This window comes from Delphinus delphis, chromosome 10 (genome assembly GCF_949987515.2).
Source record: "Delphinus delphis chromosome 10, mDelDel1.2, whole genome shotgun sequence".
In the NCBI taxonomy this organism is placed as follows: Eukaryota; Metazoa; Chordata; class Mammalia; order Artiodactyla; family Delphinidae; genus Delphinus; species Delphinus delphis.
The window spans coordinates 32666675-32691402 of NC_082692.2; the positions used below are offsets into that span (position 1 = coordinate 32666675).

The 24728-nt window shown below is 44.2% G+C and overlaps 2 protein-coding genes and 1 pseudogene across 5 annotated transcripts in view; 1 reads left to right on the forward strand and 2 right to left on the reverse strand.

Moving 5' to 3' along the window:
- Positions 1-793: 793 nt before the first annotated feature.
- PEX39 (peroxisomal biogenesis factor 39) lies at positions 794-15102 on the forward strand. 3 transcript variants are annotated; one of them, XR_011246636.1, is made up of 4 exons: positions 794-1411; positions 1683-1817; positions 12114-13703; positions 14105-15102. XR_011246636.1 is itself a non-coding variant. In XM_060021819.1 (1 exon), the coding sequence occupies exon 1, from the start codon at positions 806-808 to the stop codon at positions 1136-1138; it is 333 nt and encodes a 110-aa protein (XP_059877802.1). In that variant the 5' UTR covers positions 794-805; the 3' UTR covers positions 1139-1651. The 3 variants fall into 3 exon arrangements, 1 of the variants encoding a protein (XP_059877802.1); XR_011246637.1 differs by lacking the exons at positions 12114-13703; positions 14105-15102 and adding an exon at positions 5483-5596; XM_060021819.1 differs by lacking the exons at positions 1683-1817; positions 12114-13703; positions 14105-15102 and having other exon boundaries at positions 794-1651.
- Positions 1818-9515, reverse strand: LOC132431887 (mitotic checkpoint serine/threonine-protein kinase BUB1 beta pseudogene; annotated as a pseudogene).
- A 2106-nt stretch (positions 15103-17208) lies between the features above and the next one.
- RPL7L1 (ribosomal protein L7 like 1) overlaps positions 17209-24728 on the reverse strand; it is a 162233-nt gene continuing 154713 nt past the window's right edge. Inside the window, exons 2-8 of one of the 2 annotated variants that reach the window (XM_060021818.1) lie at positions 22000-22029; positions 21274-21382; positions 20439-20602; positions 19184-19321; positions 18403-18512; positions 18055-18269; positions 17209-17632 (exon numbers count right to left, since the gene is read on the reverse strand). In XM_060021818.1, coding sequence (XP_059877801.1) covers positions 18061-18269; positions 18403-18512; positions 19184-19321; positions 20439-20602; positions 21274-21382; positions 22000-22013 — 744 coding nt within the window. In that variant the 5' untranslated portion in view covers positions 22014-22029 and the 3' untranslated portion in view covers positions 17209-17632; positions 18055-18060. Of the gene's footprint in view, positions 17633-18054; positions 18270-18402; positions 18513-19183; positions 19322-20438; positions 20603-21273; positions 21383-21999; positions 22268-24728 lie in introns of those variants that run through there. The other variant, XM_060021817.1, reaches the window with a different exon arrangement.

Sequence of the window (24728 nt, forward strand, 5' to 3'; positions counted from 1 at the left end):
TGTCTGCTCATTTCCTCCAGTTTAGATTCCGAGTGAACACTTTTGGCAGGAACACTACAGAGGAGATGCAGTGTCCCTGCACCTGTAGTGTCCCTGCAGTGCATCACTTCAGGAGGCAGATGCTGCCAGTTTGTCCGATTAGTCGTAATTAAGCTTTGCTTACTTGATTAAGGCGGCCTGTGCCAGATCAGGCTAGCTTTCGATAAACTTAGAAACCTGGGTTTTATTGGCATTGGCTTCCCAAGCAGCTGGAGGGAATGTAGCACTCCCGACCCGCCTTCATCTTCTCTTCTCCCCTCTGGGAAAGTCTGGAATAGTCCTGACGGCAGGAAATGGGGAGAGAGTGGCGAGGCTCTGCAGTGGTGTCCTTTGTTCCAGTTTTCCTGAGACCACTGGAGACATTTCCTCCATTATTTTCTGTCTGGTGCTCTGGAGCCTGGGATGGAGGTTATCTCCCCCACCCTCCCCCCACGACGTGGCTATGCAGTAGTCTCAGCGCATGCATGAACGCAGGTGTGTGCGCGGTGCCCGGGCGAGTGTGCAAACTCAGGTCTTTTTGCCTGCATCGGCGTGTCGGCAGGCACGTTCCATTCTGTGCAAACCTTCCCGTGTTCTAAAGCATTACATGTTGGAGGCTCTGGGGCGGGTTAAGTGGTGTATGTGTAGGTGAAGCGTTTCCGCGCAGAGCATGTTTTCCAGTGCTCCCCGCTCTCTGGGCCGCTTGGTACGGTCTACGCCCCCCTTCACTTCCTCCGACGGTGGTTGCACCCATCCCTCCCGGAAGCGCTCAGGCTCCACGTCAGCCATGGAGCGGTCCGGCAGTCAGAGCGGGAGTGGCGCGGCTCCTGAACCCGCGGACTCAGCCTCAGCTTCGGTGACCCTGGCGCAGCTCCTGCAGCTGGTCCAGCAGGGCCGGGGACTCCCCGGCCTGGAGAGACGCCACGTCGTGGCGACCCTCGGCGAACCCACGGCGTCCCGGCTCCCGCGGAGGCCCAAGCCCTGGGAGGCCTCGGGCTCCGCCGACGCCCTCGCGCCGCCCTTCCAGACCCGGGGCCACAGGCCCGACGACCCTCCCTATGGGCAGAGGACCCTCCTGGAAGAGCCTGGCTCCGGGGAGACTGCGACAGCGCCTTCCTAGATGGCACATAGTGGGTTCCTGAGGCTCGAGGTCCTTTGCAGCTGTGAATGAAAAATGTTGCTGCCCTATCCGCAAAGGACGCTGCAGCCATCTAGCCGTCAGCCAGTGCTGCGGCCCCGTCGGCGAGCCCTAGGGAACCGAGGATGGAGACAGATGGGCCGCCGGCTGCCAAGCCCTCAGCCACTGCAGACACTACCAACGGCGCACCCTGAGGGGGCTCAAGATGGGAAAGAACAGGATACTGGCCTTGGATAGCTAAGGCGCATATCAAAGGCAAGGTGTCAGTGAGCCCAGACTCTTGCATCTACCTGTTCACAGAAAAAAGCTCAATTCACTAACGTGAGACGTCGGGTTTTCTTTAATTAACAGTAATCTGTTGATGTTCTGACTACCTGATTTTGTCGCAGAACTCCTATCTATCCTTCAGAGCAGTCCCTCAGAGCTATCTGAGAGGCTGCCTCCTGGGCTTGCGTCCTCAGAAAGTCTGCCAAATAAAATAATTCTCAACTTTGAGGTTTTGCTTTTTTTTTTTTTTCTTTTTCAGTCTACAGTTTTGGTGACCATGGAGGGAACCAGAGCAGACTTCTCTTCGCCTGAACTCTACGAGGAACCGGACCCTTGGTACTGGCAGAGGCCTCTTGTGCCCATCCGCCTCCTTGGAGAGTTCATACGAACTTGGGTGAGTCTCTCCTGGTTCTTGGATCTCCTGATTATTGGTTGATTATCCTGAGTTTTATTTGGCAGTGTCTAGCAGATGCCTGGCTCCCCAGTTGAAAGACATTGGGGAGTGACCTCCCTAGTTGAAAGATACTAGGGGAGCTCAGTTGTGAAAGACACTGGAAGAAAATGCCCCCCAGCTGAAAGATACTGGGGGAACCTGGTTGAAAGACACTTGGATTTGCTCAGTTGAAAAGATATTTGGGGACTTCCCTGGTGGTCCGGTGGTTAAGCCTCTGCGTTTCCGCTGCAGGGGGCACGGGTTCCATCCCTGGTCAGGGAACTAAGATGCCACACTGCGCGGCCAAATAAAAAAAAAAAAGTACTGAGCAGTCTGGGCTGAATGTTTAGATAAGAGGGTGACCCGATGTTTTCCTCAAATTGGCTACCTTAATAAGAATTTGTCACGATAAAAGTGCAATAGTAAATTTTATCCCCAACGAATTCAGCTTTAAAACGGGAAATAGATTCTCTCAAACAAAAACGAAGGGCATCAGAAAACCAACCTCCGATTAACACTCCAGCCAGATTCATGAATGTACTGAGCTCATACTTGCAAGTACCTACTTAATTGGGAGTCAGAGGAAATCTCACCCTGAAAATGACTCAGATTGGGCTCATTTATTGAATACCCAGTTAAGTTAGAAAAAGCCGGCTTGATAAAAACATCTTTTCAAAATTCTGACCTTAAAAAAACAAAAACAAAAACAAATAAAAGCCCTTCCGGGGGAAGTTTCATTTCTCTTCCTGTGTCTTTGAGATGTAAATATTCTACTTGATCTTCTTCCAGCCTTTTGCGTGTGTGGCTTTTGAGAACTTGGTCTCTGTCATCCAAAAGGTGCACATATGGTGTACATTTGGCAGCCAATCAAATAGACTGGGATTCTGAGCAGTCTTTTGTCTAGCTGTACCAACTCTCGGGGATTTTTTGCCATCTTAACCTTCATTGCGTCAGCCTGTACAACAAAGGCCTTTACTTTCTTAGACTATTTTTGGGAATAAACTTTCTGGATCTTGTTTAGGCAGCAGCCTTCACACTCTCTTGTGGGGAATGCCTCTTGCATCTTATTGGTTTGAGTCACTATTAAGATACATCTTATTAATGGCCAGATGATGGAGCCTTTAAATTGGGAAAACTCTGAATTGGTAAAGTTTTAGGGAGCTCTCATTATAACTAGCTGTTTTATTAGTACCTATGAGGAAAAAAAAAAAGGTGGGAAAAATATATGTAATGGTTAACCTAAGAACTCCCTTAGTTTAAAACAACCCCCCACCCCCAAAAAAGTGGTTTGGGAAGCCTTATTGTGGTCTCTCCTTCCCCTCAATGGGTCTTACGGATAACAATAAAAACAGAATAATTAATTTAAATTAGGTTGATTAACAGGAAAACAAGAAAAAGGTGAAGGGAAAGTCTAGGGACTTTTTCCCAACAAGTTGGAAATTTTCAGGTGGTTACTTAAAAATGGAATAAATAAAACAGATGTTAATGGAATTAAATTAAAGGTTTGATACAAAACTACCTAAGGTTGGATGGGCCAAAGGGACGCACTATTGGTTCCCAACATTAAAGGGCCCCAAACAAGTCTGCTCTACTTACCCCAGTTTAAAAATATATATTTAAAGGGCTGGAAAGAATTACACTGAGATACTTGACCAACAATTACTTGGGGCAACAGGCCAATTAATCAGCTTAAAAGATTGACAAAAACGCTTGAATTCCTTGGAGCCCACTGGACCACCAGGGGAGTCCCTGTGTTGCAAATCTTGACAACAGAAATGTAAATACAGCCCACAGAAACCTGAGACTGAGCCTAATTAACTCAATCAGAAAGAACCTGAAACTAAGGAAGAAAAAAAGGAAAAAGTGGCCTTTTTAAACTCAAACAGGTGGAAAGTCTCCCTCAGCCAAAATCTAATTCATAGCCTCCTTAAAGGTTTATCAAGGACAAATACAAATCTTAAGTCTTTTCCATAAATAGTAAAGGCTTAGTAATCTGAGCAAGCAAATTTAATTCATTCCAAGTGTTATTTATAAACTAGTAAGTTTATATTGTAATAACTGATTCATAACTAAGGTTTTTTTTTTTTGGCTGTCGCACACAGCATGTGGGATCTTAATTCCGCAACCAGGGATCAAACCCGCGTCCCTTGCAGTGGAAGCTTGGAGTCTTAAACCACTGGACCAACAGGGAACTCCCAATAACTAAATTTTTTTTTTAACAAATACTATTTTATTCTTTACAAAATACATAGTGGTCTTAAGGGTACAGGTCACAAATTACAAACGGGAAAAGCACAGGGAAAAGTTGAGAAAAATGCGTTAAATGACAACAAGGTTGTGTTCACCTAGAGGGGTGGGATAGGGAGAGTGGGAGGGAGATGCAAGAGGGAGGAGATATGGGGATGTATGTGTATGTATAGCTGATTCACTTTGTTATACAGCAGAAACTAACACACCATTGTAAAGCAAATATACTCCAATAAAGATGTTTAAAAAATGACAACAAGGTACCCATTAATACGGAATCCATTTAGAATAAAACAGTTCTTTGTTAGACAAGGCCAAGAGGAGGTACCTTGCTGAGTAGAAAATGCCAGTTACCTAGAAATATACTTCTATCAAAAAGTAGAAAAGTGTTAGTAGTGTACCTATATTAAATCATAGCATATACAGGTCCAGTGTTCCACAGTACAACCATTGGTTTTAGGCAGGAATCTGTGAGAAACTTGACTGCATATCTTGCTGGAAGAGGAAAGCCCCAGGACTGATTAACTTCCCTACCTTCCATAAAGCTTTGTTCAGGTGACTTTGGAATGTGGTGTCAAACACTCTATTCATTTCTGCCGCAAGTTCCCGCAGAACAGACACTGTGGACTCATCCCTGGCATTCAGAATCCGCACAAAGAATTTATTCCACAGTTCACCACCTTTTAGCTCAGAAATATTTTGGCTAAGTTTCCAGAGGGACCCATCCCAGAAGACCTGCAGGTGTTCCTTGAATAATAGTAAATGTGCTAAATCTGCTATACCAAACAGATAGGGAGAAGAACAGTTAGCCAGGATCTTTTGTCCTTCCAGGATCTGTACAGTCTGAAAGGCGCTGAGGTTAAAAACGTCTAGCTGTGCCCTAAGGTCAACACTGTAGGAAAAGTCCACTATCTTCAGAGCTTGATTGTTCTTATTACAATCATAGGGATCGTGGATTCTGTTTCTAAGACTCCTTGGACTCAAGTCACCATGGACTATTTCTGCTTTGTGTAGTTTCTCCACCATTGTCAAGAGGTTATAAATAATCAACACTGTCATTTCATGGGTCATAAAGTCACTGTATTGAGGAAGATCCTGAAGGGTGAAGCAGTTTATATATTGGTGCCAAACGATACAGCCATCTTGGTATTGATACCAGCGACACAAATTATCACACTCCTTATTTAAACGTTCCTTTAACTTGAAGTTGATATAAAAGTCCCATGGGACAGGTTGAGAAGATACCTTTATTATGGTTAACTCTGCAGAGTTTCGTGGCGTCACCCAGAATAATTTATGGTCTTCGCATAACGGGTATTCTTGTTTAATGCAGTAATCCTCATTGTCTAATTCAATTTCCTTCTCTATTTCCAAATTAGGCATTGGTCTATCTTCTACGAAAAACTCTGCAGAGGTACTCAGCTCTGGTTGGGATTTTAGCAGTTGTCTGTGGTACTGTGAACACCAGGGTGACTGAGTAGGGCTGTCTGTAGTCTCGCTAGTGAGCTCCAGTTTCTCAGGAATTTGAAGACATTTGATGGAGGAGGTGCTTGCAACTGAGGCAGAAGATCCGGAGAACCCAGAGGAGTGTGTGGCTTCACAGCTGTCTTCAATAATTGGGCCCCAAACTGCTGAACTCCACACTCCAGAGGCCCTCCTTTCCACATGCTGCCTCTCCCCTTCTGCGCAGTTCCTCCCAATAACTAAGTTTTAAAGTGAAGCTATGAGATCTCTAGTTTTGTCTGTTTATGTGTCTGTGTGTACATTATTATGACATATTTTTATGAGAAGTATGTACTTCTAGAAATATCAAAATTGAAATTTAAAAAGCTCTATATAATTAACTTAAAAGTAAGGTGTTACAAACTAAATATTTCTAAACATAGAAGAAAGTGGTCAGAATGAATTTCAGGTTTATGTGATCTAAGAAATATTCAATATTAAATTAACATTTCATTTTTAAAAATATGTTTTTATTGATGTATAGTTGATTTACAATGTATTAGTGTCAGGTGTATAGCAAAGTGGTTCAGTTTTATATATATACTTTTTTTCTTTTTCAGATTTTTTTCCTATAAAGGAAAAGAAAGTATTGAGTATAGTTCTCTGTGCCATACGTAGGTCCTTGTTGGTTAACTGTTTTATATATAGTATAACATCTGGTATTAAAGCTAGCTTAAGCTCACTGACTTAATTTAATATAGACATGTCTTACTGTATTGTACCTAGGTTTACTAAAGGTTAATACATTCATGTCTTTTTTTTTTTTTTTTTTTGGCTGTGTTGGGTCTTCGTTGCTGTGTGCGGGCCTTCTCTAGTTGCGGTGAGTGGGGGCTACTCTTCTTGGTGGTGTGCGGGATTCTCATTGTGGTGGCTTCTCTTGTTGTGGAGCACGGGCTCTAGGCGCACGGTGTTTGGTAGTTGTGGCTCGTGGGCTCTAGAGCACAGGCTTAGTTGTGGCTCGTGGGCTCTAGAGTGCAGGCTCAGTAGTTGTGGCGCACGGGCTTAGTTGCTCCACGGCATGTGGGATCTTCCCGGACTAGGACTTGAACCCGTGTCCTCTGCATTGGCAGGTGGATTCTTAACCACAGTGCCACCAGGGAAGCCCAGCATTCATGTTATTTCTGTTACAGACTTTGTCAACAGCAACAACAGCAACAAATTAATGTGGTAGGATAATATTTTCATAAGTTATAAAATGAAGGTAAATGAGATAGGAGTTTTCAGGTGAACTCTTTTAGAAATAATTATATCTTGGGTATGTCTGTCTAAAATAGTTTCTCTAGATTTTTGGTAACTTGAGTTTTGCTAAGTTAAGTTAAATGATGGGAATTTATTGAATGTCCAGGTCGTTTCAAATGAGATAAAATGCTGAAACATTAATTGCTAAACAGGTCTAAAGTTAATCACTTTATTCGTCTTAGGAAAGGAAAAACTAAAGATGTCTGGGTTTATTACAAACATACCTTGTACCACATTGAGGAAAGAAATTATTTTATATGTTTCTAGAGGTTATGGGATACTCCAATCAGGGAATGCTGGTATGACAAACAGCTTATAATTACTTGCTGCTTGTTGGTTTGTGCTAGAGATTAAGTTTTTTTATGTTTCTTTTTTTTGCGGTACGCGGGCCTCTCACTGTTGTGGCCTCTCCCGTTGCGGAGCACAGGCTCCGGACGCTCAGGCTCAGCGGCCATGGCTTACAGGCCCAGCCACTCTGTGGCATGTGGGATCTTCCTGGACTGGGGCACGAACCCGTGTCCCCTGCATCGGCAGGCGGACTCTCAACCACTGTGCCACCAGGGAAGCCCAGAGATTAAGGTTTTTAACAGTTAAAATTGTAGTATGTAATTAGAACTACTAAAGATAATAAGGGAAATATTTCAGTATGCAAGGAAAGTAGGATGTGTGTTTTCAGCAAAAGAAGGTATGAGGAATGGAAGTACGTTTTGTTAAGGGGAAAGAATGATTTTGTCCTAGAGCTGGTTATTTCTGTATTAAAAAAAATAAGGGACAAATTAATATGAATACAGAAACTTGTAGAAGATTTGTAAAAAGGGAGCCCTGAAAAAGGAGTTTTATACATGGTCAGGCTCATATTAGATTCAATTTAATTTCGTAAATGGATTTTGTTATTAAAAGTAGACTGGGGCTTCCCTGGTGGCGCAGCGGTTGAGAGTCTGCCTGCTGATGCAGGGGACACGGGTTCGTGCCCCGGTCCGGGAGGATCCCACATGCCGTGGAGCGGCTGGACCCCCCGTGAGCCATGGCCGCTGAGCCTGCGCGTCCGGAGCCTGTGCTCCGCAACAGGAGAGGTCACAACAGTGAGAGGCCTGCGCACTGCAAAAAAAAAAAAAAGAAAGAAAGAAAAAAAAAAAAGTAGACTGGTGCAAGACTGGATTTGGTTCTCTCTTTTAAGAGAATAAAGTTTTCTTGAAATACTGCTTTTGGTAACAGATTTTGTGAGCTTTTTTACCTTTAAGTGATCTTTTTTTTTTTTTTGAAATTTTTTGTCACTTTGGTTAAGTGAGTGTTGTTTCACAGTGACCTGTGATCCTATTTGACCAAGTGTTAATATTTCTGACAAATATCCCAAATATCAAATTCTAACAAAAGTTCTTTTGACCTCTGGTTACCTCTGGGATGCTTCAAAGGGACCCTAAGACATCTCAGAGAGGATTATTAAACTAATTAGGCCTATTTGGTATGTTAAATTACTTGAGAAACATTGTCAAATGATTGGAGATGAGCCTTAGTTATATGGCATGGATAAATGTTATAGATATTCCAAAATTTATGTGAAATTCCTAAAATTCTGATATGCTCTGGTATAGTGTTATCAGTCATAATTCTAGTTATTATCTTAAAATGTTACATGTCATAGAAATATCCAAGTTTCTTGCCAGTTGCCATGTAATCAGATCTTTAACCATGCCATTTAAATCTTGTCATTTATAGACAATCATTGTTTTACTCTGAAGCTTTTATAAAATGGAAATCTTCAAGAAAATTCATAAAAAGGATTTCTGACAAATATAAGTTTCTGATAACTTTTGGATCATACCACTGAACTAGGTAACAAATTGCAAAACTAATGGAAAACCTGAACACTTCATCCAGATCATCAGAAATTAATTACATGGGACTGAATGAACTGATAAACGTGATTTATAATTTTATGACTTTTTCTGTAATATCCTGGCTTTTAATCTTTGTTTTCTAGAAAAACCTTTCCTCTTATGCTATGACCTACAAAAAGTTGATAAAGTATACCTTTATAAACAAAGATGAATCATTTATCTTCTTCACTCTACCTAGTCCTTACAGAATTTGGCTTCTCCAGCTGGGTCTCCTGTGGACTTGATGGTTTATTACAACCAAATTACAACTAGTTATACTAATCATTGTTTTAATTTGTTCTCTTTGTTTCCAGATTGTTTATGCTTTGTGTTTCTCTCTGCTGTACTATGACCTTATTAATGTTACTAGCTTTATTACGTATCCCATGTAGTTTATAAGATTGTCTCTTGCATTACCCAATGTGTAACCAGGTCTCCAACAAAGTTAATGATGGCTAAACATCTTGAGGAAATAGATCAATAATTGTAACAGTGTGATTCTAGATATGAGAAGAAGCAACAAGGGAAAACATTTCCTGGATCATAATAGACTAGTAAGACAGGTGATCCAGAGGATTTTACATTATCGACAGGGCCTAATCCAAAAAGAGTTAACACATCGAGTAGGCTATCAACAGAATCTTTGCCTGATCTAGGAATGAGCCTTCCTAGCACCATGGGACAAAATTGGTCATGAAATGTCTCCCAAATGTTGGTCAAATTTTATTACTAAGGGGAAGCACTGTGGGTGAAAAATGTTGCCTGCCATATCAACAAAGGATGCTGCAGCCATCACGCCATCAGCCACTACAAGCGCCCCTGACGGTGAGCCCTGAGGGAACTCGAGGAGAGACAAGCGGGCTGCCGCTGCCAAGCCCTCAGCCACTGCAGCCACCCGAAGGGCGCACCCTGAGGGGACTCAGGAAGGGAAAGAGCAGGATACTGGCCCTGGACAGCTAAGGTACATAGCAAAGAAATGATTTCAATAAGCTCAGACTCTTGCATCTTCTCATACATAGAAAAGTGTTAAATTCGTTAACTTGAGATGTTTGGTTTTCTTTAGTTAACAGTCATCTTTTGATGTTCTGACTACCTGGTTTTTGCTGCAGAACTCCTGTATATCCTGTAAAGGCTGCTCCCTTACTTCTTTGGAGCGGCCTCTCAGAACTGTCTTGAGAAGCTGCCTCCCAGGCTTGAGTGCTCAGAAAGTCCACCAAATAAAACATAATTCTCAGCTTTTAGGTTGTGCATCTTTCAGTCGATGTAACTCTGAGATCTGGAGGGTGTGACTGTGTCCTGCTTAGACTAGGACCCTGGATACTGGCCACTGCTGTTTCTCTTTTGTGCATTCACCACCACCTGTCAGCTGGACTTAAGCCTCCTTGGAGCATCACTGTGGTGGTGGTGGTGGTTTTTTAATTTATTTATTATTTTTGGCTGCATTGGGTCTTCATTGCTGCGCGTGGGCTTTCTCTAGTTGCGGTGAGCGGGGGCTACTCTTTGTTGCCGTGCGCGGGCTTCTCATTGCAGTGGCTTCTTGTTGTAGAGCACGGGCTCTAGGCACGAGGGCTTCAGTAGGTGTGGTTCGCGGGCTCTAGAGCACAGGCTCAGTAGTCGTGGCACACGGGCTTAGTTGCTCCGCGGTATGTGGGATCTTCCCAGGCAAGGGCTCGAACCTGTTTCCTCTGCATTGGCAGGTGGATTCTTAGCCACTGCGCCATCAGGGAAGCCCCGCTGTGGTTGTTTTGTATTTGTATCTCTAGACAGTGAGCCTCAATTAAAAAAAAGAAAAAAAAATGTAATCCTGTTTCAGTCCTTATATGTAATTGAAACAAATCTCATACTTTACTACTTGCAGTGCATAGATGTGTTTTTATTTTTAAAATGCTACTTAGGACACACTAAACGGTTCTGACCAACTGGGAACGATTTCTTAGGAGTGTAGAAATTAGTGTTTATCTCCCGATTCAGCTTATTCTGGTGGTTGTGGAAGTGAATTTGGGATCCAAGTGGCATTTTTATTTCAGACAGCCATTCTCCAGATAGGCAGTGAAAAACAAGGCTTGATGAAAAAACTTGGCCCCAGAATGACAACGAATGAAATCTCAAAGCATAAAAAAGAGCCAGTCAACAACAACCCCTAGAACCTCAGGCTCTAAGAACCAGCTGGGTCAGGCAAGGGGCTAGAGGCTCTAGAGCCAAGGAAAAGCTTTAACTACCTTGTAAAGTCAGTCTCTTTAAATCAGCCGCATGACTCACTGCACCTACTATTGTTTCCTGAAACTAGGTCTTTTGTTCTCCCTACACCTAGAACATATCAGGTATTTATGCTGACTGTCGTGATCCCACATTAGCACACACTAATAGTACTAATTTTCCCCAGAAAAAAGGATAGTCCCATAACTTGTTCAGGGAATGGTATATAACATGATACACAATACAGAAGAGCATAATTTTTAAAACTTCCTTTACATAGATTTCTAAGTTAAAAACTGTTGTTTTGCTTAATACTCTTAACCATGGGAGGCAGACAGGCTAGGCTATATTAGCCTCATTTTATAGGCAAGAGTGGAAACATTTCCATATTTAGTATACAACAGATCTGGGATATAAACCCTGGGGCTTCCACACTCAACTGCTCTTTTCCCGTGACTTTTTTTTTTTTTTGCGGTTCGCGGGCCTCTCACTGCTGTGGCCTCTCCCGTTGCGGAGCACAGGCTCCGGACGCGCAGGCTCAGCGGCCATGGCTCACGGGCCCAGCCGCTCCGCGGCATGTGGGATCTTCCCGGACCGGGGCACAAACCCGTGTCCCCTGCGTCGGCAGGCGGACTCTCAACCGCTGCACCACCAGGGAAGCCCTCCCGTGACTTTTTGATACATCATTTTAAAGTAATCTGACTTCACAGTGCTTTACAGTATAAGAGTAACATCTATAACATCTCATCCTGGCAGGTTCACTCTTGAGCCAGTTAACTGTGAAATAAAATTCATATTTTATGGAAAGAGAAGAAAAATTTAAACAAAAAATCTTCTCTGCCTTTTGGCCTCCTCTCTCCCACCACTGTGCATTGTGTATCTTGTATTATGCATTGACCAAACCTTTACCATCGGCGGAAATTTCTACTCAACCATAAAGAGCAACATTCTCCTAAGACAGTTCCTTAAAGGTAACATTCCTTCTTGATAAGGGGTCACATGGTGCTCAGATGTGGATTATGTAAATTGTCAATAATATGTCATTTGATGTACAGCCCTCCTCTGTCTCAAAAAGCATATATAACTGTATCTTGACTTCTAATGGGCGGAACAATTCTCAGGGCTTTGTGAGATGCTCTTCCTGGGTTATAATCCTCAAATTTGGCTCGAATAAAATTTTCCATTTCTTTTTTAGATCGACTGATTAAAATTTTTCATCGACATATGCTTGGTGTAGTCAGCAGGATATCAGAGACTCCTGCCAGAGGCCACCGGGAGTCTATGCAGAACAAGTGCTTGGTGCCAGCGTGGGCCCATTGAGCCCCACCTGCTTCTCAGCACTCCCCAGGTGTTTTTGGTGGGTTCTCCTGATATTTGGATCTCATTGTTTGGGTGTTGATCCTAAAAGTTTTATTTGAGCTGGTTTTCACTTAAGACTTAGAGTCTTAAGGGGCACCGGTGCATTTCCTAGGCACCTAGGGCGTCTGGGCAAGAGGCCCAGGGAAACATGTGGCTGGGGTTTTGTTAAATTTGGCTTAGAAAAAAAAAGAGTTGATATATGGTCTGAACAAAACTTTTGCTAGTGAAATCAGAGACTGAATTATTCAGCGCCAAAGAATAAAGGGACATTTTGCTCCTTCCAGCCACAAGCCATCCTCAGATGACTGAGGATCTCTGGGAAGTGTCTGAGGATCAATTTTCATGATGTGTAGCGGTCCCATAGGGAAACCCCATTACAGTCATTAAGTAAGTACTGCTCATCCAGGCGGCGTGACAGAGGCTGATCACCTAGTGTTCCGAGCACCCAAGATGGTTTTAGGCTGTCATTGGGAGAAACTGAGCCACCTAAAAGAAGTCGAACCAGGGAATTCCCTGGTGGTCCAGTGGTTAGGACTCTGTGCTCTCACTGCCAGAGGCCCAGGTTCAATCCCTGCTCAGGGAACTAAGATCCAGCAAGCCACATGGTGCAGCCAGAAAAAAAAGGTTAGTATCTGCAGATTTTGGTAACTTGAAACTAAACCAAGGTAAATTATGAGAATTCATTCACTATCTGGGTCATTTCAAGCAGGATAAAATTCTGGAACATTAATTGCTGGGGAGGTCTACGTTCTTAGAAGAGGAAAACTAAACCATAAGCATAAGTTTGTCAATCAGGAAATGCTGATATGACAAACACCATTTTTATTTATTTATTTTGGCTGTGCCATGTGCGGCATGCAGGATCTAGTTCCCTGACCAGGATCGAACTCGTGCCCCCTGCAGTGGAAGCTTGGAGTCCTAACCACTGGACCACCAGGGAATTCCAGAGAAAAATTAAGGTTTTAAGGTTAAGAATTATAAGGGAAACATTTCCGTATGCAAGGAAGTAGGATGTGTGTTTTCAGCAAAGAAGGTATGAGGATTGAAAATGCATTTTGTTAAAGGAAAAAAGGTTTTAAAAATAAAAAAAGGTTTTGTCTTAGAGCTGGTTGTTTCTGAATAGATACAGAAAGTTGTGGAAAGTTTGTGGAAAAGGAACACTGAGAGTTTTGTGCATGGTCAAAATTGGCTGAGATAAGATTGAACTTAATTAAGGAAATTTTTTTTTTTTTGCGGTACGCGGGCCTTTCACTGTTGTGGCCTCTCCCGTTGCGGAGCACAGGCTCAGCGGCCATGGCTCACGGGCCCAGCCGCTCCGCGGCACGTGGGATCTTCCCGGACCGGGGCACGAACCTGTGTCCCCTGCATCGGCAGGCGGACTCTCAACCACTGCGCCACCAGGGAAGCCCAAGGAAATGTTTTAAAGGTAAAGTAGTATAAAACCTGAATTTGGTCCTCTAAGAGGACAAAGTTTTCTTAAAATATTGAACTGCTTTTGGTAATACATTGTGAGTTTCTTTGTGTTTAAGTGATCTGTATTTGCCATTGAGATATTTTAAGTTTTTTATTTTTTTGGCCATGCTTTTGGCTCATGGGATTTTAGTTCCCCGACCAGGGATTGAACCTGGGGCCCTGGCAGTGTGCGCACTGAGTCTTAATCACTGAACCACCAGGAAATTCCCTGCTATTGAGAACTTTTATCGTCACGCTGGTTAAGTGAATTGGTATTGTTTCACAGTGACCTGTGATTCTATTTGACCAAGTGTTTTAAAACTTTTTTTTTTTCGGTACGCGGGCCTCTCACTGTTGTGGCCTCTCCCGTTGCAGAGCACAGGCTCCGGACGCGCAGGCTCAGCAGCCATGGCTCACGGGCCCAGCGGCTCCGCGGCATGTGGGATCCTCCCAGACCGGGGCACGAACCCGTGTCCCCAGCATCGGCAGGCGGACTCTCAACCACTGCGCCACCAGGGAAGCCCATAACTTTTTGATATTTTTGACAAACTTTCCTAAGATCAAATACTAAATGAAGGTCATTTGACCTCTAACTTTGAGGTTTTCCAAAGGGTCCCTGGAGCACCTCAAAATATTTGTTTTCTCTCCATCTCAGAGAGAGGAATATTTGGTATGTTAAATGGGGAGCAGTTAAATAGATGGTGATAAAACTTTAGTTTATGTCATATGTGTAAACATTATTAATATATACATTCTAGAAATTAAGTGGAACTCCCAAAATTCTGGTATGTCCTGGTAAGTGATATCAGTCATAATTTTAGTGTATGTCACAGCAGTAACCAGGTTTCTTTTCAATTGCATTGTAATCAAGTTCTTTAACCTTGACTCTTAAAGCCTTTTGTCATTTATAGCTAGCTATATGGTCAGTTAACCAGATATTTGGTAGAAATGAGGTTAACTTTAGAAAGAAAAAGATTATGTTTCAGTGAATATTCTAGTTTTGTTAATTCAGGCATTTACTGGCTAAGACTCACTTCTCAGATAGCTCCTTGCAAAGTTTAATTAAAAGGACACTGTTTCTGAAGGCTATCACAGTACTCTAACTTTGGATGAAGAACAGATCCACCGTGACCTGCAACCAGGACATTATTCATATTGGAAAAGACATCAGGTAAAGGACTCCTTGGGCTTCCCTGGTGGCGCAGTGGTTGAGAGTCCGCCTGCCAATGCAGGGGACACGGGTTCGTGCCCCGGTCTGGGAAGATCCCACATGCCGCGGAGTGGCTGGGCCCGTGAACCGTGGCCGCTGAGCCTGCTTGTTGGGAGCCTGTGCTCCGCAACGGGAGAGGCCACAACAGTGAGAGGCCCGCGTACCGCAAAAAAAAAAAAAAAAAAAAGACTCCTTGCAGCCATGTTGGAAGGGACCATATCAGGCCTCTCCTGAATGAACTGAAACTCGCTTTTGTTCTTTTTAATACATTTACTTATTTATTTTTGGCTGCGTTGGGTCTTCGTTGCTACATGCGGGCGTTCTCTAGCTGTGGCGAGTGCCACAGCTAGAGCGGTGCGCCGGCTTCTCATTGCGATGGCTTCTCTTGTTGCAGAGCACGGGCTCTAGAGCACAGGCTCAGTAGTTGTGATGCATGGGCTTAGTTGCTCCATGGCATGTGGGATCTTCCTGGACCAGGGCTCGAGCCCGAGTCCCCAGTATTGGCAGGCGGATTCTTAACCACTGCACCACCAGAGAAGCCCTGGCAGGTAGATTATTAACCATTGCATCACCAGGAAGCCCAGTGAGACCCCCTTTGACCAGCTAATTAATGCTGCCTGTTCTGGCCATAAATAATCCTTTATATTAGATGTTGAGTATCAGGTAGCTCCTAATGGGAACCAGTGGATTTATGGAACAAGTTTATGACCTTGGCTGTCCCCAGTAGGGAGATTCACAATTGGTTTCCCTTGGTCACTTACTTACAGGCAGCCTTGGAAATAGTTCCTGCCAAGCTGTCAGTCTGCCTTTAGTGCGGGCACACTGGTTTCTATCAGTTTTCCAATGGTACTACCATTTGGCCGTGATATTTAATTCACCTCGTGACCCATGAGGAGTCAAACTTTTGCTCTGAACAACCCTCTCTCCCAGTTTAGAGGAAGTATTGATACTACGAAAATGGTTTGGTCCAGAATTTTGGCTTGAACTTTTGCTAATAACATTGTTCCTCCTCCTACCAATTTAAATGAGTTTGTGGAACTTACAAGGTGATAGTTTCTTGCCTTTCACACTGTGTCATCTGCTCCTACTAAGATAATGATGTTTGAATGACTTGGAACTATAGGTCACATCTATAGTTTTCTATAAAATTATGGACATACACAATGTACATGCAAGGAAAACTAGCTTAAGTACCTTTTTGGACAACTTGGAATTGGCTGTCAATCCTTGACAAATATTCTGCCAGTATAACCCTCTAAAAGAGAGAACCGGGCTACTAGGAGCCGGCATCAAGGGACATGATAGACACTGAGGCGGGCAAGCAGCCCCCTAGCTTTGAGGGACCAAACATTTGGTCACCTAATGCTTTCTGTCAAAAGATTAATGATCAACAGGGGCAAACTGTAAGATACACATTTTATGGCAAGACAAGAAAAATTTAAACAAAAAATCTGTGCCCTTTGGCCTCCTCTCGCCCACCACTGTGTGCTGTGTTATCTGCGTTATGCATTGACCAAACCTTCCCCATCAGCAGAAATTTCCACTCAACCATAAAGAGAAACGTTCTCCTAAGACAACAATTCCTTAAGGGTAAAATTCCTTCTTGATAAGGGGTCACATGGTGCTCAAGTCTGGATTATGTAAATTGTCAATTATATGTCATTTGATGTACAACCCTCCTCTGTCTCAAAAAGCTTATACAACTGTGTCTTGACTTCTAATGGGCAGAACAGTTCTCAGGGCTTTGTGAGATGCTCCTCGTGGGTTATAATCCTCAAATTTGGCTCGAATAAAATTTTCTGTTTCTTTTTTAGATCAACTGATTAAAGGCACAGGGGCTCAGCAATCTACCATGTTCTTAATAGGAAACACCCACTGGCTTGAAGGGAAAAAAGCCACCTTGGTAAGCCTTGGTCTTCCACAGGGCACAGAACCAGAGGACACTAGCAAGGTCAGAGCCCACGTGACCAATGCTGGTAGAGCAGGACTTCTTCACATAAGATGCCTGGGTCCCTGAGAAAGATCTACCAACACCCTACACTTCCAAGAAAAAAACTGGAGTGTATGCATGTTTGTTTTCCTGGGGAAAGGGTCCTTCCCTTCGCATAGATCCAAGAGTCGGTTAAAATCCTGAGCTTGAGAAAAGCACTAAGCCAGCTGCAAAGATGATAATAAGGAAGCTACCAGATACACCCAGAGCCAGCCAGTCGGAGAGCTCACTAAGCCGTCACGGAAGTTAGAACACAGACTCACAGCAGACAACAGGGCATTGTTTTTGCGCGCTTCTTTCTAATTGTATTTCAAGTTCTTTCTAAAACAAGGCCCTTGGATACCCCAGGTTCAATATGCCCCTGGGCCTGGTCCACTGCTGTCTTGTATTCATATGTGGGTATTTGTTCGTTCACCAACATTAAATCCCAGGATAGGTGTGATAAAACAGGACTCCCTCCTCCATGGAACAAGTCCTTTGCTGGTTTGAGGTGGACGGCGGTCTTCGCAGAAAACACACAGGAACTTTTTCTTGGAACTGAAGTGGGATGAAAAGTGCCTGCCCTGAACATCACCATCTTTTCCCTGACCCTTCCCCTCCAGTTTCTGAAGATACAGCAGAAAATAATCTTGCTTGAAGATACTGGGTAACAATTCCATAAAACAAAAACACATGCTTCCAATGCACTGTGCTTTCAGATGTGCTGAGGAAGAAAAACACAATTTCATTAATTCAAATGCAACTTGGCACCTAAGAGTAATCACAATAAAGAGCAATTTCAAAGAATTAACATTCCTTCAACAAGTGATGATTTAGATCTTCAGGTCCTTTTTGAAATTAGTTTTCAATATTATTCTCTCTCCACCTCCAGCTAAATGACCACAGCAACACAGAAGGTTTTCTGGTTAGTCAGTGTTTTCTATCCTGTAACTCTTGGGGTACACAAAACCCCATGCCCTAGCCAGGCATTCACTGTTCCAAGTATCTCCATCCATTAGACTTGGGAATACCAGCCCCCCTACCCCGAGTTATTCTCATACATTCGTAAATGCAAAAAGATCTTTTAAGAGGCAAGGCATAGCCCATCCAAAGTCAGCCCAAGGGCAGTTTTCAGCCCTGCCTTACCTGGGTTTAGTTCAGCTGCCGGATGAGCTGATTGATGCGTTCACCTCGATAGCCAGGTGAGCCCACTTCCTTGAGGAAGCCCACTCTATTCTTGGTAGCGTGACGGGCTACTGAGAGTTGGAAAGGGCGCAAGAATCCTGAGATCACCTGAAAATTCTTCCCCGGAAAGGCAATTTCGTGAATGAGGTCTTCCAAGCAAATGACACCAAACTTCCCTAAGAAACATAAAGTTCAGATTCCTTTATTCATTTTCCCAGCACACACAGTGAGGCTCTTATATGCCAGAGCTCGGCACTCTGGCAGGTTCTTGGGACTCTTTCTGCTCCGACTCCTAAGGTGTTCACTTACCCAGGTGCTCCTCAATCACCGTGTTGTCTGTCAAAGGGATGATTTTATTCTTGACCTTGGCTTGTCCACGTTTCAAGATGAGTTCCCGAACTGACTTCAAATTTGGAAATCTATGTGTGGCAGAGTAAAATACAACCTCAGCCACCTCCCCACGGCCACCAGGCGCACTGTATTAACTGGCCACACAGTCCAGCAGCCTGGCTAAGGATTCTACCAACCCCCCTCCCCAACGTGTCCTGCAACATGCTGCAGCTGGGATGCCTGGAAATTCACCTGAAGGAGGTGAAAAACCCAAGCGGCCCTATGTAATTAGAAATTAAAATTTATGCATACAAACGCTCACCAAATAAAGATTTAGTTTCCAGGCAAAAATACGTCCTGGCTTATCGTCTAGGACTTTGGCCTTAAGTGACCCTATTCAAGAGTTTGAAATGAAATCCAAGGCTTTTTTGGGTTTTACTGTTTGAAGGAATACTACCTAGCTCTGCTTCAAGATTCCAAGAATTAATCTGTCCTCTACTCGTCTTACTCAGCCTTAGCCTACAGCTGACCAAGCCCTGCCACAGCCCTGTTCAGACCATTGTCAGCCGCTCTGGGAACCCCCGCTCTACCCGCCCCGTGTTCTGAGACTCTCAAGGCTGGCAGCTGATTCCTGGTGACTGTGGTCGCAACAAAACGTCCCCTGGACACGGCAACATGAGCACTGGAGGACAGTACCCTGTGCCTCCCAATGTTCTCAACCTTCTCAAACATGTGAATTCACACAAAAATCCATACTCACCCCCAGGTCACATAAGGTTCCACTATACGAAGCGTTTTTATGGTCCGAGGAGTTACTTGCATAAAGACACCACTGAAAATCTTACTCAGGCGAAGTCTTGCAATGGTCCTCTGCACCAGTAAACTCACCCCATTAATCCTGAAATGAACACCAGAGCAAGTCAGGCTCTGTCCAGCAAGCACCCATGAAATGTCTGCCACTACTGGGCACCCAGAGGGTAGGACACAGACTGTGACTTAACAAAGTGCAACTGAATGGGAAGCAGCTATGTAAACAGGTCATTTCCATGCTATGTGGAGCAGTACCCGAGGTGCTAAGGGAACAGAAATGATCCCTGAATTTGTGTGTGTGGGGGGTTGAACACATCAAGCTAAGGAAGCCAGGCTTGCTTCTGTGAGCATTAAAAGCTATGGAAGATTTTAAGGACTTCCCTGGTGGTCCAGTGGTTAGGACTCCAAGCTCTCACTGCCGAGGGTCTGGGTTCAGTCCTGGTCAGGGAACTAAGATCCTACAAACCACACAGGAGGGCCAAAAAAAAAAAAAACCCCAGAAAAAACCAAACTATGGAAGATTTTAAATAAAGGAGACATGATCAGATTTGTTTGGCCATCACTGAGGGAGCATATAAAACAAAATAGTGCTTGACACCAGAGCCCGGGAAACCCAGCTAGAAAGCTGATGTGATAGTCCAGGAAAGAGATTATGGCAGTGGTAGGAGACTCATACATATTTAAAACCCACGGGTGACTGAGTAGGGAAACAGAGGCAGAGCTGTATGTGCTGATAGGAATAAGTAAGGTATCACTAAACGTGGAAAAAGCTTTCTGTACTCTCCCCAGCACTGAACATGCTCCATCCACTCGACCCTGGTTCAGTTCCTAGAAGATGCCTTGATCCCCCACTTCAGGACTTTTTCCATCTGTGCCTGGAAAGCCTTCTCCCAACCCTTTCATGTTTGTAGGTCTCACCTTCAAGTTCCTGCTTCCCAGTGTCCCAAACCATGACACACCACACCGAGGGCCCCTTGTCCCCACATCCAGCACTTTACCCTCAAAGCAGTCAGTGTATTCTCATGTCTGTTTGCTTAAGCTCAGTCTCCCTAATCTTGAAGACAAAATCTATGTTTTGCTCAACCCTGAATTCCTAGCATAACTTGCATTAATGGCTTAAGGCCTACTATCTCATGTCTCTAAAAAGGGCCTAAAGCTGAACCAATAGTTTGCCCCAGCCTCATGAAATCCAGCAAGTTCCCTACCTTTCGATGCGTAAAACAAAGGCCAAGGAATGTTTATCTGGCACTTCCAAGCCATGAGGTTTCACTTCTAGTCGTCTGAGTCGCACCTTGTCACGTAGTTGCCGCCAGGAATCATGTAGGAACCATTCTAGTCGCTTAAACTTGATCTCTTTTCCTTTCCTCTGCTACAGAGAAGGCAAACCATCACCGTTTTATGCCTCTGGTCATCTTTACTTCCACAACAGTAATTCATTAGTCACTACTGATAAAGCTTATTTCCTCCTATGTTCTGGAAAGGGGCGCAGACAAACATTCTCTATTCCTATATAGTGGGAAAACCAAAATACCCGAGTGAAGGTGATGTTGAGAAAACTTGGGAACTTATTGGGAAAAGTCCCTGCTAAATAAACAAAAACCCAATTAATTTACGTGCTGTCAGCCAATGTTTACCAGCAAGTGTTTATGGAACCTAACACTATGTTAGGCATCATAAAGCTCACACTTCTTTTGTTACCTGCCTCCAAAATACGTATTTCTCCAAAAACATTTAGCAAATAGCAAAAATCGTTTGGTATATTAAAAAAGTTTTCTTTCAGGCACACAAGCATGTTTGGTCTCTCAAGTCACTTGCTATGAACCTGGAACTCTCCATTCACTTTTTCCTTAACAACTTTATGCCAGTATTTTGTTCGCTGAAAGTGATACATATTTGCTAAGCAAAGACAAGAACCCTATACCTTGCATAATCCAACCGATGGGAGAAGAGACTGTCAGTACCAAATCTAGTTCAACACATGCTGGATAAAACTCATCAAATACAAATTCTAATTCCCTCCACCTGGTTCTCCACCATTACCTCCTTCCTTTGCAAAAGCGCCTGCTTTGCCTGGGTGGCTTTCAGGGCCTGATAAGCCTTCCTCTTTTTCAGGAGATTTTCTGGAACCAAAGGGATCTTTTTTCTTGGCCTGACACAGAAAATGGAGACAAACGATAGTATTAAGTAAACAAATCTTCAGTGGATTTCCGAAACATATCCTGGGCTTCGGGAAACATTACTGTCTTCAAATTACTAAGGACTGAGGCGCCTCTGAAATCTGTGGTTTCTGGCTCCAGTCTTCAAAATAGACCTCTCACATTCCCTCGTCTCCAAAACCTTTTAAAAAGTCATGAACCCCTTAACCACTGGTCCTCATATACGTCAACAGAGCTTCTAGTGCCACAGCTTTACAGACACCATCAGCGATGAGATTCGGCCCCGTGGGGCTGGGACGGGTGCAGACCCATCTGTAGGGGTAACACTTAAGCCAGGCTGGAGTAACCCACTCTCCAGCCCCGCTGCCTAAAAGTCAATCCTCTCCCCTTGAGGTAACCCGAACTCGACTGCAGCCCCCTCCGCCCGCCCACCCACCCACCCACCCAACCCCTACGGCTCCTTACTCCTCCCTCTGTAATCTGGAACCTTTCCTATTCTCTCCCTTCAGTCCACAATTATCCTTATTTTCCGCCACCGAGAAATAAACACTGTGGATGGCACCGGATGCTCGAGACGCCAAGCCAGCGGCTCACAGCCCCCAAAACTTACTCTTCCTCCGCCATCTTTCCAACTCTGCGGCTATTGCTCATGCGCAGCCCCACCGCGTGGGGAAGAGAGAAACTTCTCTGTTTACTCGACCATAGAGACGTCTACTCTAGCCCATGGAGGGGCGGTCCGGGCCGTTTTAGCGGCAGTGAACAGCTGAGGTTTTGCTAATCCCGATTCCCGCCAAAAGTTGCACAAAGCTTCCTTCGCACCGCTTCGAAGCTTTTTAGAGCCGTGTTATCTTCAAAACACAGCCTTTTTTATTCCAGCTGTACTCTCACAGTGCTGGAAGCCACAGTGTAAACAAATAACGAAACGCTTCCCACAATGCACCGACTTCCGGTGGGGGGTGGGAGCTGCTCCTCCAATTTCCGCTCGCTGGGCTGCACGTTTCCTTTTCTGGGTGGGGAGAGCTGGGGTATGGTTTTGCCTCTCACGTGTGGGTGGAGCTGTGTATGGACTACCTAGGACGGTGAAAAAAGGCAACTCTGATTCTGTCGGCCTGGCTCCGTCAGTGGGTCCCTGAGCAAGTTCTTTAATCCCTCTGTCCCTTAGTTTCCTTTACCCATTAAATTGACATAATGATGGATCTTGCTATAGCCTTAGGCGAGTTATATGAGCTACTCCATATAAAGCGTTTAGCACAAAGTCTGGCAGTAAGCAGTTAACACTTTGTTAATTATTATTGAACCGAAAACTAGAAATTCCAACTTACCAAGTCAGGACCTTCCCTCATATAGTTCTTAACCACCTGCCATATGCTTCCTTCTTTCCCGGTCTTCATAAAACAATGAAAAGTCCCCTCCTGTGTTTTTCTGAAACCTGTAGAGCAGGCGCGTCTCAAGCATTAATGTGCATAGGAGTAACCTGAGGATCTTGTTAAAACGCACATTTTTTATTCAGGAGGGGGCGGGGGTCGCTATTCTGCACTTTAAACATGCTTCAAAGTGATGGGGATACTTCACGTCTGTGACCAGCAGAGTTCTTGAGTAGGCTCTATCCTTCTGAATTCCTTCAGCAAGTTGTTATATTTTTAACATTTCTTCGCCATGATACTAGGAGAGCAGAGATCATGCCTGCCTTGCTCATCACTGATCCTAAGAGTCTAGCACAGGTTTTTCAGTCTCGGCACTATTGGCATTTGGGGCGAGACAATTCTTTGTAACGGAGGCTGTCCTGTGCATTGTAGGATGTTTAGCAGCATCCCAAGCTTCTACCCACTGCATGCCAGTAGCATCCCCACCCCAGTGGTGACAACAAAACTGTTTCCAGGCATTGCCAAATGTCTAGCACAGTATGTATATTTCTCTTAAGGTCTAAGGCAATGTCATATTTTGACAGTGCTTACAGGCATATCCACAGACTTTATCCTGTATTGTTTGGCTTGTTTTTCCTGATTAGACTGGCTTCTCTGGAGGCTGAGAAGTTGTCACATACTTCTCTGAATCTTCTACAGCACCTCTGACAACAATGGGCACCTGCAGGGGCTTGTTAACCATCTTAAGCGCAAGGCATCGTATTGGTATGTGCTATGTAATTAGTTCAACCAGAAAGACAGTACCTTGCGCAGAGCGCAGTAGCTGATGAATAAACGTCAAAGGTCTACATAGTCTTCAGAGTCACAGGCTATGGCGTGAGCCTCATTTTTACTCGCTCTTTCAGCACCTCACCATGTGTCTTACTTTGTGGAAAGGCAAAAACAGAAAGGTTGGCAAACTGTAAAGTGTCCATTAAATAGTAAACAAGAAACAAAAAAAGTAAACATTTTGTAACTTCCCTGTCTACAGATAAAAGGTAGGTTCTGTGCTACTGAAGGTATTCAGAGGTATTAACAATACAATACTCCTGGCTGAAAGACTCGGAGGCGGGGATTCAGGAAAGGCTTTCCAGTGCCAGCAGATGGTGCTAGAAGAGCACTTATTCTCAGTGTGGAAGCCATCGTTCCACCAGACTGATCCAAAGAAAAAAGAGACAGAGTCCTCCTGAACCCAAACATGTTCACTAACTGAAAACATGCTTACTGATCATTGAGCATATGCCCTGGGCCCTGGGCAAGACATGAGATTTTTAACTGACATTCCTGAATGAGGATGGGGCAGGGCCATTTACAGCCTCAAGAATCTTATTCTTTTTAGCCTGTCCTCATAGGCCTCTGTTCTCTTTTTTCTTGACCATTTCAGTTGTCCATCATTAGGGAATAGTTAAAAAATGTATGGAAGACCATGCAATTATACGGAGTGAGGTAGGTCTTTGTGTCCCGAAATCTCGATGGGGAGTATTTTTTATTTTTTTGCCCACCGACATCCATCCATTTCTCTTTTGGGCTGATCGCTCCCTCATTGAATAGTCTTTGGAGGGTGGGGTATCTAATCCAAACACACTTGCCCTCCCAGTACATAAACTGAAGGGGTCTTTGGAAAATCTTTTCAACTCCTCCCACTTCTCCATAAGACCCTCTCTTCCAGGTTTTGAATCTTCAGCAGAGTGATGTTGGAAGAAGAGGAGGAGACTTCGGTTTTGTTTTTTTTTTTTGCGGTATGCGGGCCTCTCACTGTTGTGGCCTCTCCCGTTGCAGAGCACAGGCTCCGGACGCGCAGGCTCAGCGGCCATGTCTCACGGGCCCAGCAGCTCCGTGGCACGTGGGATCTTCCCGGACTGGGGCACGAACCCGTGTCCCCTGCATCGGCAGGCGGACCCTCAACTACTGCGCCACCAGGGAAGCCCAAAGGAGG